This window comes from Solea solea, chromosome 14 (genome assembly GCF_958295425.1).
Source record: "Solea solea chromosome 14, fSolSol10.1, whole genome shotgun sequence".
Taxonomy (NCBI): domain Eukaryota; kingdom Metazoa; phylum Chordata; class Actinopteri; order Pleuronectiformes; family Soleidae; genus Solea; species Solea solea.
Window position 1 is genome coordinate 14,799,788 of NC_081147.1, and position 12,720 is coordinate 14,812,507.

Sequence of the window (12,720 nt, forward strand, 5' to 3'; positions counted from 1 at the left end):
TCATGTATGACAGGTAGCATGGTCTCAAACAAGTTTTGTATTTGTTCCAACATGATAACACTTTCCAAGTAAAAAACTGAGATGTCCTCTATTTGAAAAAACGCCTCCATATTTATTCACAAGTTATACATCGGCACAGTATGTACAAAATCTTAACATTAAAATATCAAAAAGGATAATACAACAAATATTCATCTTTATTTTACTTTCTTTTTTAAAATGCATTTTGTTACAAAATAGGTCAGCATCTTCATACTGGCTCTATGCTTCAAGTCAGCTATTAGGGTTCTATTTTTTCTTGTGAAGGGTGATATTTATATATTGTCAGGGTGTGAGGTTATTTTTTAAAGAGCTGCATGTGCCATAGGTAAACTAATGCCTGATAGTATGCAGTATATGCAAGGATCTTTGTGTGGAGACTTCTGTTCCTACCTGTGTGGATACATGTGCATGTGTGCATGTGAAATGTGTTCATTTGTGACATCGGTGTGCCTCTATCAGCGTAACCTTAAAAAACTTGTGTTGCTGGTTACAAACAGATCATGACTGATCTGATAAGTGTATTGTATATATACACATCTTTCTCAATCCAGCAGTGATAATGTAAGAGTCCCACTATCCAATACTGGCAATATTTCTGTGGATTAGTGGTGTTTCCTACAGCTGTGTGGTACACATTCAGCCTGTTCCTCCAGCTCAGGACAGGGGACGCCAGCATTTGCTGGCCTCAGAAGGATGTACCTGGTGCGGTGGCGAGTGCCCCCTCTGGAGCAAGGACCCAGACACAAACCCCAGGATGACCAGAGAGACACTTCACAGTCCAGTGGTGTCACTGTGTGGAAGGGAGAAAGACAGATTAAATAAATACCTTTAATTCAAATCATCTTGTGGTTTAATTTTTGGTCCTCCCAGGTAAAACTTTTGGCCAGCACTAATATGGAGTCTTTATGGTCTTACCTGAGAAGCGCTGCGGACTGATGGAGTTAGGCAGAATATGATTGGATATTGGGGTTTGACGGTCAGGAAACCTCTTCTGTCGAGTGATCCTTATGCTGGCCATTGGTGGCAGCTCCTTTAAGCGTGGATAGTAGAAGGAGTTGGCCGGGTGGTTTGGCATCTGAGATGTGATCTGAACAATCAGCAAAAAAAAAAAAAACAACAGATCAGCTTAGTTCTGTTGACACAAGTTTAAATAACACAACAGCTCACTTTAAAACAGTGTGTCCCAACACACTTTGAAAAGTAATATGATAAATGTGTTATAATAACACATAAAATGACCATGATGTGTCACCACAGACTGAGGACACATGTTAAAGTGAAATACTGGCTTTTTTGATAACAATGGTGCAGCCAGTATATTCACAAATAAATTATCATTTGCAGGCTGCAAACTCAGCACACGGGATACTAGCAGAGCAAGCATAGTGAACAATACTGGTGTGATGTGTTAAAAAGTAGACGAGTGAAATGGGAGAGGGAGCTGACTACAGACATGTAGGGATACTTTTCCTCCGGACAGGGAAGCAACACGAAGACCTTTATCCAAGGTTAGGTAACGCTCTTTCTCTTACACCTCGTCAGTGGATATTTCATGTATATTATTGTTGCCTTGTCGTCTCCTCTCATCATCTGATGAATAGACGGTGGGACAGTTATGTATGTAGATGTGTTTGGACATGAACACAGTGTAATGGTATAATTGGTATAATTGGTATAAGTGTGGTGTCTTATTTCTGTATTTTTGGAAAAAAATCTGGCAACTATGCCCCTGCAATGCTTTTAAATGGGATTGCAGTGACCGGTTTAAATGTTAAAGGTCACTGATGTACATCTTTTACATAAGTTACCTTTAAAGATGATAAAATATCATGACCTAATTCACAAGAGCAAATTTGTGCATAAGGTTTCTTATCTAATATTTTTTAATAGGTAAACCAGACTTTTCCAAGTGGTATACTGTATGTTTGAGAAATGATTCACAACTTCATTTTATGCACGATATTTAAAACATATAAACATAAATCCTGGAATAAAATTGTGTAAATTTTTTTGGCAGCCCAAAAGAAATCTCTTGTGAGAATGACTGCTTTTAAACACATTATACTTGATGCTCTATTGCGTAATAGAGACCATTTTTATTCAAATCATTTCAGTCATCGGTCAGTCAGTGAAGTGTAGACAGCAAAGTATGATGTCCCATCCCCACACATGTGGCTAAACTATTTCCCAAGACGAGGACCATCAACCTTTCTGTTTGTCACCACGAAATGAATGCATGAATGACACAATAAATACGTCATCCTACGAGTGGAAGCCGTTTTTTATACTGCATGGCAGAAGCTCACCTTTGTAATGTTTTCTTGGGGACTAGTGGGGAAGTTGGGGGAGGAGAAAGTGAATCCGCTGTCTGTCCCTGCATCATAAGGATGGAGGTCAATGGTCACTTCCTGTTTCCACTCGCTGCCCTCGCAAAGGTTAACGCTGTCCACACCGACAAACCAGTCGGGGCTGGGGATCATCTTCACCATCACTGACAACTGTTGATTGGAGAGAGAAGACGACGTAAAGGTATATTAACTTTACACAATTCAATAGAAGGATAAGAAATTAATAATCAATTATTTCATTAATCTACTTAACCAGACAGGTAAGAGTGATTTAAAATAAAGAAGATGGATGTGTTTTCAGCAACTCAACAACTAACGCCAGAAGCTTCAATCAACTTAAATGTCATGTGTGGTGAAAGTGATTCTTTGAACCTCCAGTGACATAAGACATGATAAAAAAAAAAACATCAATAACAAAAAAACAACAGACAAATATAAAGTGTGGAGCAAAAGGTCATCTCACCCATCAGACCCATGCCGGCCACTATAACTGCAGGAGACCCTACAGAGCCACTGAGGTACCTTTTTTTTATTCTACACCCAAAATAATTGATTTGAATGTCCTGTGTCTGACTACTGACACACTAATGAGTAGGTGCAGCTTTATTTGCTTCTTCAAGTTTTCAACTAGAACTGAAACTACAAGAAAAATGTACTGAAAGTTATAATCAATCTCACTTGACACACTGGACTAATTGTGGATATTTTCATGGCTCAGGTCAAAAGTCTAAACCTGCAAACAGCCAGAATGAGGATGAACTGTGGAGCTGAGAAAGAAAGTTAAACTGCCCCTTGTCTATAAAAATGTGTTGTGTAGAAAAAAATGAAAAAGATTGAGTAGTAGACCACATTATATTTACCACAGAGTGTAATTTATAAATGATCACATCAATGGAAGTGGGTCATGGGGAACTGCATGTGTGTGCACACATGTACCCATTCAATTTCCCTGCGCTGTGTCTCCAGTGTGATGGATGGTTTCCGAGAGCTGGTGACTCATACAGGAAATGGCCTATGGGTCAGCACACGCTGGGGTGGCAGACACCCAGAGAACACCAAACGTCTCCTTATTTGTAGCCCAATATATTCTGTGCTCAAGGTAGGATGTTTGGGACAGCTTTGGGTGGCTACGAAAGGACAGTGTGAAAGTCAAGTACCGAGTACTGAACAGAAAAACAATTCACAGAGACCGGGTCTGTTTTCTGTTGTGCATCACATGCATGATGGATGCCCGAAACTGCAGCAGAAACCAGATCTGCTGAAACCTCTGCTATATCCCTTCTTTCCTCCCTCACTAATTTGAATCCTGTCCATTTCACTCGGACCCGGTGTTCTCTCCAAGAAGCCGCCCTGCTTTATCCATTGGGTCACTCAGCAAAAGATGTCCTCTCCTCATCGTGTGCCTGATCTGTCAGCAGAGGTCTGCAATTTAGAATATATTCTTAACCCAAGCAATAAAGTAAGGAAGTGCATTACAAGCACCTCCATGCTCAGTTTCCTTCTGGTTTTCTGTGGTGCCACTGATCTTATAAAACACTGTATCGTGAGCAACAACTCCAGCTGGACCTTGTATGTTACTCATTTGGCGTTTTCTGTTTCAAATTACAAATGTAACAGCTACAGCAGTCGACTCATGACTGTGGAGATAAAAATCATATGTGTTTGGGATTTTTTAAGCATTTCGTATGAATGTGTTGGTTTGTGGACGAGAGGAAAGGGAAGGTATTTATAAATAAGAGAGAGAACTAGAAACAGACAGGCAGGAAAGCAGAACAACAGACAAAACCATCAACAGACTCAAACACAGTAATGATTTAGTCTCACTCTTGGGCCATTTGTCTACTGATCTAAAAACAGACAGACCCGTTAAAAAGCAGCCACTGACATCATGCAGTCAGACAACCAGCTGTAATGCTGCTGCTGCTGCTGCTGCTGCTGCTGCTGCTGTCCATAACAAAAATGCCCTCTGACAGAGTTGTTTATGATTTGTAAGGGCTCTTGGTTTCAGCCAGTGGAATAATCAATAAATAAATGTAGGTCACAAGACTTTCAGTCAGGAACACACCTTTTTCTAAATATCAACCCCCCCCCCCCCCACCCCCCTCACTTCTTTCCTTCTAATTCATCAGCTACATGTAAAGGAATACTTCATTTCTGGCGTTAACTCTGTGAACAGTATGACATATTTTTCCACAGAGCCATACTCCTTCCTGCCTTAAATACATTGCCACTGTTTAAGCCCTGGCTCCAAATTTAGCCCGAGCCTCCAGCCATGACCTTGGCTCCCAAACTCACTCACTATTCTGCACCAGCTTTACCCTGCAGTCCAGAGATGAGCAAAGATGTAGCTCACACAAGTCGGAGATTAAGCCTGTAGACCAAACACAGTCCTCCCGCCTCAGCCCATTTGTTGACCTTAAACATGGGCTATTATTGTTAATAATTTATTATTAATTTTGGATTATTTTCACCGTTGAGGTGCAGTAAAACAACTATGGAAAATCTTATCATTTCTATTGATTTGGATAAAAGAGTGACAAAGAACATCTTTATGCTATATATGCTACCAAAGACATCTGTTGGTTAGCATGAAGATTGGATCCAAGGATAAAGGACAAGGTTGGCTCTGAACAGATCAGCTACATGCCTTGTTGTAGCTGACTTAACAGCTTTGAAGCTACTGGCCATCAAGTTGTCATTTATGTATGATTCCTTTGTTTATTTTGCTTTTGTTATCTGTTTTTTTAAGTATCAAAGTAAGAAACAAAAGTATTTTTGGATGTGCTTTGTAGTCAGAAATGTGGGTCCTTGTGTTGTTGCGTGTATGTTGTGCATATAGAAAAATCTAAATAAATTCCTAATAAATAAATATAAAAAACAAATCATCTATCAGCAACAAATATCTATGTAATATTTTTTCTTTGACGCGGAACATAAAAAAACACATTGGTTCTTACACATCACTATATTGTCGTGACGTGTAAAAACAAATGTGTTTTTGTTACAAGGGGGTATTTTACTTTAAGACAGGAAGTCACTACAGCAGGCTGTTGTTTCGCCATATTTAACAAAGAAACAAAAAAAGAAAAGAAAAAAGCATTATTTCTCAAAATCCACAGACTTTTCCTTTAGCTTAACATCACCCCAAGCTCACAGAGTTCAGTGGGACAGGTGGCAGACAGAGAACAGACTGGGCAGGATGGATGTGGATGGTAAGTGGAAAGACCGAGGTGAAGCGTTTGGTCGTTATGGGAGCAGGTCACCAAACGACTGAAAAGATCAGGTCAAACAGATGGTTTGTGTGACTCTGTGACTTGTGTGTCTGAGCATGTGTGTGCTTTTGTGGATAAGTACTTCACTCTTTATTTGTGCCTACCACGGAGTTCCGGGGCTGCATGAGCAACTCTGTGGAGCTGTGCCCGATGCCATTAGGGATTCCTGCCGTTCGGTACATGGCGCCAACCACGCGTCTCTTTCTGGCCTCCTTGGCTGCCTTCATCAGCTCCACTGTCAACCCGAGTTCAGCAAAGATCTGCACTCCTGCACTGGCCGAAGCACCCTCCTCCCACAGTCGAAAATGACGAGTATGGCTGACCGCTAAAGGGAGAAAAGAAAGACAAGAGAGAGAAGAGGACAGGAGCATTATGCTTAGTGAAACGCATATCAATGGCATTGAAGTACCACAGAGCCTCAGCCAGACGGTGAGATCATTTCCATGGAGCCTGCATTTTACCTCCTGCACTTCAGCAAATAACACTTAAAAAGAGTAGCATGTCTTTTGAATTATTGCATGGTTAGAGTTTTCTCTATCTCTATCTATCACTGACAAAACCACAACACAGGCTGGAGCAGCCAAAAGACGGGTCAGGAGCTCAGAGTTGGCAGCCAGATAGTGGACAAAAAAAAAGGAAGATGAAAATGTTTTCTTGCTGTTTGGGCCAACAGCAGTATTTGCTTCACATTATCATATTCAGTTCTGTTATCTATGAAATCTGTTATGAATCAAGAGACTAATTTAGGTTAAACTGTTTGTACCACAGGTTGTGGAGCTTCTTACTCAAACCCGTAGAGCCACTGGCCTGCGCAGTGGTTTTAAGGGCAGAGTAAGGTTAGCCAGAAACACGCTGACAAATGCTCTGATGGTTCTGCCTTACCTCACTTTTCAGAGCTGTGTAGCGGCACACATACACAACCATGCATTTATACTTAAATGCCCTAGACACATGCATTAACACACACACACACCGCACCGAGCCACACACACACAACATGTGCAGCGCACTTCACACACTATCCCGTTTCTCCCCAAACTGCCATTACTTGTGCACTTAATTACATTTCCATGCTAACAAATTTCCCACAAGCGTCAAGACCTTGAAACATGAGAAAACATCACATGAAAGTCCCACCAAGACGGTGAAGTCCAGGTCTCGCCCTTCTTAAATTGCTCATGCTTTTTCTTTGGCTGTGACAAACTCCATTCCCTCTCCCCTGTATAACAGTGTCCTTGGTCGCTTGATGCCATAAAAAGCAACACAAAACCATCACAGGCCCCTAAACGCCTCCAGTGGTTGTACTATCAAAATGGGTCAAAGGTCACAAATGTTTTAACTTTCTCCCTCACTCAGGGACCTTAATTAACGCCAGTTCATTAACCTGTCCTCATCATTCACATGTCCTCGTCGTTCACATGTCCTCGTCGTTCACCTGTTTCACTTTAACAATGAATATTTGTTGAATTGTGTCTTGATATGGCACAAATATGTTGTTCACAGCTTCATAGTTTAAAAGGTCTAATATGATTATATTGGACTGATATACAGTAGATATCAGTAGATACTCAGGTTTGTGATACTGGTATCCATATAGGACACAAAAAAGTGGCATTGTGCCATCCCTGCTAACTATTCACTAATCGTTGGCTAATATACTCATGGCGTTTAATTTCTAACAAACACTTTCTTAATATCGATTCATTTTGTCTGCATCTGCATGAAGGCAACTTTAACATGGACACTCATTTCCCCATGTCCGCTAGTGCCCTTTTCCTGGCACAATAAAAGTAATTATTGGAGAGTGAGAATCTGGTCTCAAGCATCATCTTCTTGCAGGGCACAATGGGTGACACACATGAACAATCCAACAATCCATGTACATACTATGTATGTACATGCACACATATGTACTATACAAACATCTGCCATCCATACCATTGTCCAAGGCTCTTGGAAAAGAGCAGAATCAAAGCACCCGAGTCTCTTCTTCTTCTTTCCCTGCAGAGTTACGTGGTCTGACACATCACACCCCAACTATCATCACCCACCCCCAAAGCCTTGACTCCAGTCTTTACTGCCAACCTTGTGGTAAACCGGCGGAAATGTGGTAAAGAGAGTCGGACTGAGCTAAAGTAATAGAGAAATATTACAGATACAGCTAGACAGAAGTTAGAGAAACAGAGAGAGAAAACACCCATCTGGTAGCATTCAAGCTGTCTTTCTTGTTGCTCGCTGCCTCTTGCTGCCTTGCTAATTAACATCTTTCACAACTGTGTATGTGTGTGTGTGTGTGTGTGTGTATGTGAAGGACAGGGTCAGTGCCCCACCAAAAGCTTTGCAAAACTGTTGCAAGCCTAAAATAATAACCCTAAATTCAGTGAATTTTTGTCCGGTATTACAGAGATATTTCATGATCCTTTTTTTTTTTGTCTCACCTATGAGTTTGGACCACTGTGCAGGGGGACGGAACAGTGGATACTGCTTGGGAAAGGCCTGTGGGCTCCAGTGACCTGTAAAGACCAGGATGTAGGAAGCAGGACCCTTGGCTGTGCATTCAGTTCCATTGAGCGCTCGCAAAGGCCCAGCAAACGCAAGGCAAAGCTTCAGAAGCACAATGAGTAGCTGCTGCAGCCAACCACAGGTCAGGTGCTCCGATGACATCATCTGGAAGAAATGGAGAAATGAAAAATGATTGTGTGAAGTCTTATTCACCCATGGTAGAGAGATGTATCCAAAAAAAAAACAAATCTGCACACACACTTTTCTTTAAATGTGTGGTGTATCTTATAATGAAAAGCTGCTGAAAAAGCACTTTGGCACATTATCTCCGGCAAACAAAGGAAAAGATCATAACATGTACATTTAGGAAACCAAACCCAGACAATCCTGGAAAATCAGTACAAGAGGGGAAATTCCACGCCCCTGACCTCATATCACAACACATTTATTTTATCAGAGAACAAAGCTTTGTGAACCTATTGACCCTCAAGCCTTCAATTTAAAAAAAGGGAAATCTAATACTATCTCCTGAGCTGCGCTGCGTGTTGGTGCAGAGCCAGTCTGTGGATACACGGCAAAGCAGTTAACATCCATGGTAATGTCAGCCACAGAAGCCGCTCCAAAATAAAACAACACGGCTGACATCTCTGAGGACACATGTAAACCCTGTCTGCTCTACTGACCTCAGTGACTGACCATCTAATGACCACTGGCTGCTGCCGCTGAGTCAGACTCACACTCACGCCTTTGTGTGTGTGTGTGTGTGTGTGTGTGTCTCTGTGCGCCTCAAAAATGTGTCTCTGACTCAGCTGTCAGCAGGACTCTCTGTGTGATGTAAGTAATTCAGAGCCTTGCTGATTTGTCTTCCTTCTGCACTCCTCCCTTCCAAACACTTCTCTCCAACTCATCCTCCTCTCATCACCTTTTCCACCCATATTCTCATCCCGTCTCTGCTCTCCTCCATCAGATTCCCAGGGCAACACAACTAAGACGAACTGTGTATGTGTATACGTGTGTGTGTGTGTAGGTGTGTGAATTAGTGCATCTATCATTGTTTTTACTGTTGTTATATTTTTATTATTACTGTTTTTGATTGTTGTTCCAAGTACTACAGCTTATTAGACAGACAGATAGATAGATTAAGCGTTAATAGTTAATATAGTTTCAAATATCTGCATGAGGACACTTTCCTTGAATGTACTTAAAAAAAGTACTTTGGACTAAAAAGGCATTGCAAAAATGATGTTATTTCACTTATGTACTGCTTTATTGGCACATGGCTTAACTTTCAGACAGAAGTTTATGACTTGATGACAGATGAATTTTTCTGAGTTTGAATGTTCGAGAAAGGGAGAGTAATGTTTTTGTGGCTGCAGCCTCGTGTGGCGATTCTGTGAGATACTATACTATAATGAAACCTCCAAGCAGCTGCAGAATGCAGCCAGTTAAATTTGGGCAAGTAGAGCAGCTCACAAACTCACACATGCACATGTGCACGCACACACACACACAATCACACACACAAAGTTCATGTCCAGCTGCACATTGTCCCTGAAGTCTATTTCCAGAGGTCAGATTGTGTTACTCTGCCAATTCAGCTGCAAAACTCAAACTCTGACACTTCCCTAAGTGCAGCCTTACAAGTCACAGAGTGCTTTATCAACTAGATTTCTCCATTAATTGTATGTCAACCACTGCACAGTTTAACAGCCTGCCATAAAAATACCTCCAGTGTGGAGACACACAGTGGCCAGCATTAGTCTCACTGCTTAGTCATCTGATCTTCTCTGCAGGAGGCAGATGATGCTCCAGGTTGCGACATGTGCAGCTTGTTCCAAAAGGGCCTTTCTTTTGGGAAAAACGACGTCATTGTAATTATTTTCTTTTTTTTTGACCTGCACTCATAGTAAACAAGCTAAGGCGGCGAAATGAAAGTGCACTGCCTGGAGATGGAGATTTTTCACACGAGTGTGTGATGTTCACTGCGTCTGTCCTGTCTGCTCTGCCCACTGTGTTTACTACAGAAAAGGAGGTCAGTGTTGTCACAAGCTGCTGTAAAGAGGTGTGTGTGTGTGTGTGTGTGTGTGTGTGTGTGTGACCAACCTTTTCTTTTCTTTTCTTTTTTTACTGGATATTCACATCATGCCACACACCAGTAATTGTTTGTCTGAAATCCACTCTTACATTATGAGGCCAACCATTAATCAGATGTTTTTCCTCTGAACTTGTCACCCCGACACAAAAACATGTGAAAGAGACATTTCTTAAATTCCCCCCACTGCCACACTGAACTTCACCAGTCAACACACAGACCAGCGACCAGCTGATGTCGGATGGAAACACAGGCAGCAAAGAATCTAGGCCATATGGCCTTTATTGCTTGCGCACAGGGCAGTGAGCACATAATGTATGTTCAACATAAAATTTACACTCGCATGCACTCTTGCCAGAGACATGCTCTCATCCGTCAGCTCAGTCAGGCACAAGACCTAATAAAACGAGGGGATGTGGCGCAGAGCCAATCGTAGCCTCCGCTGCCCCGCGGGCACCTTCACCGTGTAATTACAGCAACTTCACACTGAGATAATGCATACACACACACACACACACACAGACACTCACTGCAGCTCATATACATAGGCACGCATGTATGCATGCACAAACAGATTGGTGGGATGCAGGGTTAGATTCAGGAGTGTGCGAGGTAAAACGCTTCACACACTCCTGCTGCACAGCGTACATTGGCACACTCTGAAATGTCAGACACTTGACCGCTGGAGGGGAAGTCATACAGGCTGTACGTTGCCTGAAATACAGTGGATGGACTCTATTGTTATAAATACGATGCACAGGAAGCAGAATGCACTGTGGAAGAGTATCAGGTCTAACAAGCTGTCAATGACTTCAACTATGTTATGTAATGTAATGTAATGCTCAAGCAAGTCTCAAATAAACCTGGTGTAATAGCAGATATTTGTGGACATGAAATAGTAGGACAAACACAGGTTTTCACTGGTAGAATTAATTAGGGTTGCGCTCCAGGTTTTAAGAGAGCCAGGGTTCTTCAAGTGCAGGAGTAGGTCACGCTAAATACTTGACATACTTGATACTTTAACCCGTAGAAGCTTTTATAGTTTCTAAATGTTTCCCACATCTCCTGGATGTGTTCCAGTAAAGTGAGCGAGCAGTAATTACACTGTCTAATTATAATCTAATTGTTTTACTTTTTACTTGGGTTAAACATCTAAAAATATATTCCACCACTGCACTGATGGAACACAAAAACAAACAAAAAAAACTTGCCGGATCTCATGCTGTTAAAAAAACACAACCCTCAGCGAGACTGTCTGTGTGCGTGTGTGTGTGTGTGTGTGTGTGAGAGAGAGAGAGAGTGTAAATAATGAATGGAGGCTCAGTGTGTGAGTCCTACCTGTGTTTGATCAGTCAGTCAGTGAGAGAGAGAAGCTGCAGCAGCAGAGGATACAGATCCACTCACCCTATCACTCTTCTCTGTCTCTCTACTGTAGCCAGCTGACTGGTGCAGCCTTATCAGACTTTATCCCTCTTACCTCTGTCTTTATCTCTCCTTCCAAATTTCTCTCCTCCTCTCTCTCTCTCATTGCATCTCCTCATATTACCCTCCTCTCTTTCTCTCACTTTCTCCTCCCCCTTCCCTTCTTTTCTCCCCCTACCTCTCCTTGTATGGAAAGGCGGTTAGCAGCCCCACTCCTCTCCTCCGCTGTCCCTCTCGTCTCTCCCCCTGTCTTTCTCTCTCAAGCTTTCGAGTATTTTGTTGGCTGTGTAAACTCAGTAACTTCATTGCTGACAAGCTAATCGTCACCACATTGGCCTTTCTTTACATTCACCAAGCAGCACTGTGTATTTTCTTACCCCTGTTCCTCAGCACACGTCAGACGTGAGCGGTGTAGAGTTGCTGAATAATGGCAGTAAAATAGATGGCAGAAAATGAGGAATAGGCCTTTACACACAACCTGGAGAACAGACCAGTGGAGTCGGGACAGAAACGAAGGCCTTTTTTTAAAAGATTATTTCTGCAGCTAATGTAGTGATTTTTTTACAAATGGTTCCTCTGTCCTGTGGCAGATCCAGCTGTGATCTCAGCTGAGGAACCCCTTTACTCAGGTCAGGTTGTGCATGCATGCGTGTGTCCCAGTTCCCACAGCTGGTACACACATGGACAACCAGGGAGGTTTCTGTTACCGGCCGCCACTCACTTATCAACGTGTCAAGGCTCAGACTAAATGAGCCTTAACGCTTGAGTGCGTGTGCCTTTTTGTGTGTGTGACCGGAACTTTAGTTACTGATTTCTATCCACAGCCATGACGCGCTGCAAAGCAGTCAGCCGATATTTCACACAACACACACATGCGACCTGGTCCAGCTAGTGATCTAACGTGGAATCGAGCACAGTTGGTCCTATCGTGTTGACCAGGCTGACATAAGCCAGACCTGAAAGACAACTCTAAAACTGGAGAAAGGCAGACCTTTAAAAACGGATTCAGCCACGTCACTGTACGGCTCTGCTGTGAACCTTC

General features: G+C 42.2%; 1 protein-coding gene across 2 annotated transcripts; it reads right to left on the bottom strand.

Moving 5' to 3' along the window:
• Positions 1-89: 89 nt before the first annotated feature.
• spon2a (spondin 2a, extracellular matrix protein) lies at positions 90-11,758 on the bottom strand. Of its 2 annotated transcripts, none has more exons than XM_058649016.1 (6): positions 11,595-11,758; positions 8,101-8,329; positions 5,767-5,987; positions 2,349-2,540; positions 958-1,129; positions 90-832 (listed from the first exon to the last, which is right to left on the bottom strand). In XM_058649016.1, the coding sequence occupies exons 2-6, from the start codon at positions 8,327-8,329 to the stop codon at positions 645-647; spliced, it is 1,002 nt and encodes a 333-aa protein (XP_058504999.1). In that variant the 5' UTR covers positions 11,595-11,758; the 3' UTR covers positions 90-644. The 2 variants fall into 2 exon arrangements, with proteins under 2 accessions (XP_058504999.1, XP_058505000.1); XM_058649017.1 differs by having other exon boundaries at positions 11,661-11,694.
• Between the last annotated feature and the right edge of the window lie 962 nt (positions 11,759-12,720).

Coding starts and splice junctions, on each gene's coding strand:
- spon2a (XM_058649016.1), bottom strand. CDS start 8,329: ATGATGTCATCGGAGCACCTGACCTGTGGTTGGCTGCAGCAGCTACTC. Junction 5,988..8,100: donor ACAGTGGTCCAAACTCATAG/GTGAGACAAAAA, acceptor TTCTCCCTTTAG/CGGTCAGCCATACTCGTCAT. Junction 2,541..5,766: donor TGCAGCCCCGGAACTCCGTG/GTAGGCACAAAT, acceptor TCCAATCAACAG/TTGTCAGTGATGGTGAAGAT.